Source organism: Charadrius vociferus, unplaced genomic scaffold (assembly GCF_000708025.1).
Source record: "Charadrius vociferus isolate BGI_N301 unplaced genomic scaffold, ASM70802v2 scaffold82, whole genome shotgun sequence".
Taxonomy (NCBI): domain Eukaryota; kingdom Metazoa; phylum Chordata; class Aves; order Charadriiformes; family Charadriidae; genus Charadrius; species Charadrius vociferus.
In genome coordinates, this window is record NW_009647401.1 from 1,296,884 (window position 1) to 1,303,204 (window position 6,321).

Here is a 6,321-nt window from a genome sequence, read left to right on the forward strand (position 1 = left end):
CGCCCCCGCCGGCTCCCGCGCACGCACGGACCTGGCGCGGCACTGCGGCGCCCCCGCGCGGCCGCCACCGGCACCGGCACCGGTCCCCCCTCCCCGCGCCCGCTTCCGAGGGGACACCCTCGTTTAAATGCAGTATAGCCACGGGAAAAGGCACTGATACGTGTGTGTGTGTGTGTGTGTGTGTGTATTTATATATACACACGCATAAAACGTGACGTGTTCAAACACAGAAGAGTTTTCTAACAACAGCATTCTTCACAAGGGAAACCGACATTTCGGGAGGATATTTGCCTCTAAGTGATATTATTGCATCGTTTCCTTCTTTGATGGGCTTCAGTTTCCATGCTGCCCTTGCCTTTTTGTTCTTCAAAATGCCAAGTAGGTCAGAGGTGAGGCTGTAAACGTCACGGCCCACTTCGTTTTCGCACTTTTCATTTCACAGGCAGCCAAATGCCCAAATTTCCAATGAAGCTCCACGACGTCTGGCACCCAGTTCAGTGCGCTGTTATGAAGCGGGCTCCCAGCAAGTAGTAGGAAGAAGAAAAAACTACTCAGGAAGAAGTGTCTGGGAAGGAGAGAGCAGGGATACGGCCAGGCAGAGAGATGCATGCAAGAATGCGGCTCCAGCTGCACCTCAATGCTTGCAGCTAACTGCTGGTGGAATCTGCCTTCGGGCCTAAACTGAAGCAAGGACTGACTAAAAGTAACATCATACTGTCCCATAAAAACTCCTGTTTTTTAAAATAGCAGTGAAAGGAGCCAAACACCCAGCGCAGATGACCCTTCTGTGCTTTATTGCATTAGCGGAACAGCACAGGTCTCAAGGGCAGATCTTTTCGTGAACGGCAGCAGCTGGAGGTGATGGCATTAAAGCATGTATAAAACCGCACAGAGGATTCCAAACTAGTCATCCTCAGAGCAGAAGAGAATTAGGATGGAGTTTTAAGTATTTTCCAGAGATGAGTTTTGCTTGTCCTTTATGACACCAGTCTGATTAAAACAGAAACAGTGCCGCCATGCCCAGATACAGCTCTAGCTACACAGAAATAGTGTATCTTAGTCTATTCAGACACATACATATAAATACATACATGCTGATCCATGTCTGAAAGGGCAACCATCACATGTCATTCCAACATACTTAAGGAATTGTGGCTAAGAAGTCACAGCCGAAGGATTTTGGCTAATCACCAAGTGAACAATGTCAAACACTGAATGTCTGGACAGTTTCCATTCGAGTAACATTTCATCTTGGGCCAACCGTATTTACAAACCACTGGGACAAAATTCCGTACTGTCGTTTATCCAGTAGTAAGACACAGCATTACAGCTGGGTAAGATGCAGGCTCACTTCTGCACGCGGCTCTTCCAGCTCTCCCAGTGGCGGCAGCTCTCGCTGAGCCTCGTGTGACCGTTCCATGGGTCCCTCTGGCTCACCTCCGTGCATCTTAGATGGCATTGCCAAATTCAGAGAGTGATTCTGCAAGTATGTGGGCGTATATGGGGATAATCTCTGGCTGGTTGCCTAAAATTTGAGGTGCCGTTTTACATTTAGAGCTTCAGTGCATGTTTCGGAAAGAACAGATGAGAAAGGCAGATGTTTGTCCCTGTTTGACTTAACATGTGTGCCTAGACCTTCCCTCGCTCTCCGATCTCAGGCAGTGATGGTAAGGAACGCAGAAGCTGTAGAACAAGCCCACAGAGTTACACCACAAGAAGAGGCTACGGCACATCCTCACATCTTAGTCTTACTCCTTGCTTTCTGCCTTCTCTCCACCTCCTCTGAATCTTGCTCCCTTTAGCTGACCTTCTCCTCCTCGGATGGTCAGCTGTTCTCAGAACAAAGCCACTGCCCCTGCACCTACTCCCCCACTGTCACCTATTCCCACAGAGCCCATCAAGGCACCAAAACCTCCCAGCTCTCGTTTTGAGTCTGGAATGGGCACAGTTCCCTCTGTTCAGCACCCTCAACAAGAAGAGCTATTGCCAGGTTTGTGTAACGCCCCCGACATTGGTGTAGGAAAGCCTGGATTATATTAGAAGTATTTTTGCCGTAACAAAGAGAGATAGATTATTTTCAGTAGTATCGTTACCAAGATATCATAAAACAGAGTTCGGCCAGATGCTTTCCAATACTTGTCCAGAAATTTCTCCATGTAAGGAGGCATACAGGCCAGTATGACATTGTATCATGGCAGTCTCGAGCGAGGTTGCTTTTGAAGACACCACTGGGATTCATCTCACCACAGGCGAACTTCAGCTGCACAGCTCAGTAGATGACGCAGTTCCACACAGAAAAAATCTAATCTGTTTTAGGCTTGCGTGTCCATACAAGTTCAATTCAATGTCATACCTGCATGGGTTTGTAAAGCAAACAGAAGGAATAGAATCATAGAATCACAGAATGGTTTGGGTTAGAAGGAACCTTTGAAGTTCATCTACTCCAACCCCTCCCTGCCATGGGCAGGGACAGCTTTCACTAGACCAGGTTGCTCAAAGCCCCGTCCATCCTGACCTTGAACGCTTTGGATGATAAGGCATCCACAACTTCTCTGGGCAACCTGTTCCACTGTCTAAACACACTCAGCATAAAGAATTTCTTCCTTAGGTCCAAGCATAAATGCACTATACAATATCACCTCTGCAGCCAATACACAAAGTTTTAATGTTTCTAAGGGAATGGGAAGCTTTACTGGAGAGGTCTGCAGTAGTAACAAAATCCTCAACATCTTACCTTTATAAGTATTTAAAGCAATAAGGTACTTGAATACCTAATTTTGTAATGATGGTCTAAAGCTTGGAACACCACTTTTTGGTCTGAAGAGGGTCACATACCTGTGCTGAAGCTGACGCGTTCTTGTGGGATTCATGCTGGAATACCAAGAATCCCCTGGGATGTGGGTGTGGTGGAAGTTAAGGGAGGGGAGAGGGGTTTTTAAAAGCCATAGATGTTGAGCATTGGCAGTGAAGGGGAGTAACATGATGGCTAATTTCCTCTCACCATATGCCCTGGGTCCCAGCCCAAGACAAATTTAGACCAGCCGATAGTTAATGCTACCCAGCTTCAGCCATAGATGTCCCCAAACCAGTTGTGTTTTGGTGGAGTACGTGGAGCTGTGCCCCTGGCTGTGGGAGACAGGCGAGGGGTGTGTGAGATATTTACACCAGCTCTAAAGCACCGGGACTCCCCAGGGAGTTCTCAGCTCTTTGCTCAGAGTCAGACTGACAGGAGGTGCTAGTCCAGTGGCCGAATTTAGTAGTTTGATGAAGAGCTGGACATTTCTAAACACTAGTACTAATGTCCGGCTTCTACAGGGAGGTGCTAATCCAGGGCGGGTTTTACAGGCTATGGCAAAGAGAGGGAGTCAGAAATTACAGCAGTCTGAGCAAATCTTCTAACATGCCATCATTTTTATTTCAGGGAAAAAAAATAGGGAGGAGAAAAGAAAAAAATCCAACAAAGACGAAAGCAAGGAGACGAGACAGGAAAGCAAAGGGCGAGCAGCCCGAAGGCAAAACCGAGAACAGAGGGAAAACAACAACAAAACGCAGCCGAAGAAAAGAAAAGCCCCAAATAAAGAACAGAATCTGGCACCCATCGACACTGCACACTAACAGCCCTCCATGATTGTTTAAGTCTTATGATGCTGCTATCTCTACCAGATCGCCCTGACAGGTGCTCCAACTGTTCAGGCCGCAAATGGACAATGCTACCAGTTATTACTAAACTCTAAACAACATTCCAAATACTTCCTATATTCTCCAAGCAACCATAGTTTTATTAAAGAGATTGACATGAGCCAAGGAAAAAAAATCTAAAAATGGGATACTTTAAAACTGTTATATTATATGCTTCCATGCATCTGTAAAAGGCAATTAAGAAATTTTGTATATATTAATAATAGGGTATAAAATATAGCAATATAATAATGAATGACATTCAGATGAACAATGTTCTTTTTCTTTGTAAAATATTTTTCAAGTTATTGTTTAAGTATGAGGCAAGAGATATGTCTAAATGAAAGACACAAATCGTATCCCTTCATATATTGTACATAAATATTAAGAGGAGGAGGAAAATGTTTCTGAAGAGCCAGTAGGAACCCAAGGTTTTATAACCTCTGGTGGAGCAGAATGGGATTGCCCTGTGGTTCCCTGGTCCGTGCTCCAGACGCGGGTGAGAAACACCGGGGGAAAGCCGGCAGGGCTTCGCGAGCGGAGGGAAAAGAAGCAGACGCATCTGCGGCTTTGAAGACTGAATCCCTGAGGCAGAAGGCAATGGGGCCGAGCTTGGATAGCGCTCTGATCTGTGGGACAACACGATGTTTTCTGGTCTAAACAGTGGTACCGTGTGTGCTGTTTTATGCTTTTTATACCTATGTGTAACTTAAGTCTACATTTCAAATCTTCTGGTGAATGACAAATCGTATTTGTAGGAGACAATGTTGAGTTAATAAAAACCAGAAAAATAGATCATGTAAGTACGTGTTTTTCACAGTGATGGTGTCGCCTTTTCTACTGGGGGGAGGGAATCGTTTCACAGCTTCACAGACAGAAGAGGACACAACTTGCATCCACAATGTGAAAGAGTATCCAGGATGACAAATCTATTGAAGGATAGAAATTACAAACTTCTGTTCAATTTTACTGAAATTCTTGTTCACGTTCTTCTCTCTGACACAGCAGAGGTGAAAATCTCCACTGCTCAGAGAACAGGCCAAACCCCTTGGTATCATTCTGGCTATGTTGTTAGTAGCTAGAGTGACCCACGAGTGAAGTACTGGCTATGCTACACACTGACTCACTGCTCAGAAATGGACTTACCCTTTACAGAAATACATTGAGGAACCAACACGCTTCATAGCATGTGTTTTGTTGCTGTGCTTTCCCCAAGGGCAGCTGTCATAGGGGTGAGAGCCTGCCCAGTGTGGCGCGTAGACTTGCCAGCCAGTTCCTGTCTCTACTCACTATTTCTGTTTTTCATGGTGAGTTTGACCTTAAAAAAGACTCTGCCCAACACTGAAGCTTGTCTCTCACGTCGAGGAAGCCTGAGGGACAGGCTTCAGTGACTTTTGAAGGAGTATCCTAATCATCCAGAAAGCGATGCAGGGTAGTCTCCTATGTCTTGCTTTGTAAGAGCTTTGTCTCTTAATGATACATGTATAGATGCAGTAGTGTAATAACATAGGTGTTTAAGGCTCCTAACTTTCCTCCAACTTTCATGAGAATGAGTCAAAACTTTCTGTAACTGGTCCCTCATTAAACGCATATGTTATATTTTTGCTCTTGAGAAGACCTAAATGCTAAAGGCTGAATTTTACAGAGATGAACATCATAGGCATGCAACACTTGTCACATACAACAATGGATTGTATGAACCCATCTGAATGGGTGAGAGAGAAAAGCAGGGTGTGCCGAATGCCTGTGAGAGACACCTAACAGCGGGAAACTGGAGCCAGGGTGGCTACCTGTGGGCCCCCAGCTCCATCATATAACTTGTCTACACCCTCCTCCAGAGCAAGCTGGTCTCAGTCTCCCACTACCTGATCCTGGCAGCAGCAGTCATCTTCCTCCACCAACATCTTCCCACCTTCTTAGCAGAAGCAACGGAGGAGGAGCTGGTCTCAGAGAAGTGGAGAGTGCAGGGCCCGTGCTCAGCACTGAGGCTCTGGGTGATGCTGAAGGGAGGCAGAGAGATGAAAGAAGAAATCCTGCCGCTGCCAGACTCAGAGGTTGGCACCAAAACACGGGGTGCAAGTAGCAGTTCTGGTCTAAGAGGAGTTGGCATCACAACAGAAAGCGGAACTTGGTGCTTCAAACCCTCTCCTGCAGCTGCAGTCACCCATCTGCCCTGGGGTGCTGGTGGGCAAATAGGGGTGTTCAGCTTCTCAGGAAGATTTACTGCTCAGTTTACTTCCTCCAGGGACAGACTTCCTCCTTGTTGGCCAGATGAAGTATCCCTGGTTGGATTCAGCAAACTAGACCATGAGCTGGACCACATGGATAACTGAACCCAGAGAAGCTTTGTCTGCAACTCTTAAAAATAACCAGTAGGATTGTGTCTTTTCCCTGCCTTAATTAAATATAGGAGTTAAATGGCAAGGGGTTTTCAGATGGAAGAATGGCTCTTGATAAAAGCACAAGCAAAGACTATAAAAATGAACAAGAGTGTTCAGAGGGGAATTAAAAAGAGGGAAAAGCAAAACAAGGAGCTAAACCTAGAATGTCCCTGATCTCAGTTATTCTCTACTACAACACTTAGAGGAGTCAAAGGAACGCCATTTATCTGGCGAAGACAGACAGAAGACTGGAAAAGCAGTA

General features: G+C 45.8%; 1 protein-coding gene across 1 annotated transcript in view; it reads left to right on the plus strand.

Annotated features, from left to right (window-relative positions):
• RSPO3 (R-spondin 3) overlaps window positions 1–4,473 on the plus strand; it is a 64,223-nt gene extending 59,750 nt beyond the window's left edge. Inside the window, exon 5 of the mRNA XM_009880147.1 lies at window positions 3,422–4,473. Within this exon, the coding sequence (XP_009878449.1) occupies window positions 3,422–3,615 (194 nt within the window). The 3' untranslated portion in view covers window positions 3,616–4,473. The remainder of the gene's footprint in view (window positions 1–3,421) is intronic.
• The last annotated feature ends 1,848 nt before the right edge of the window (window positions 4,474–6,321 follow it).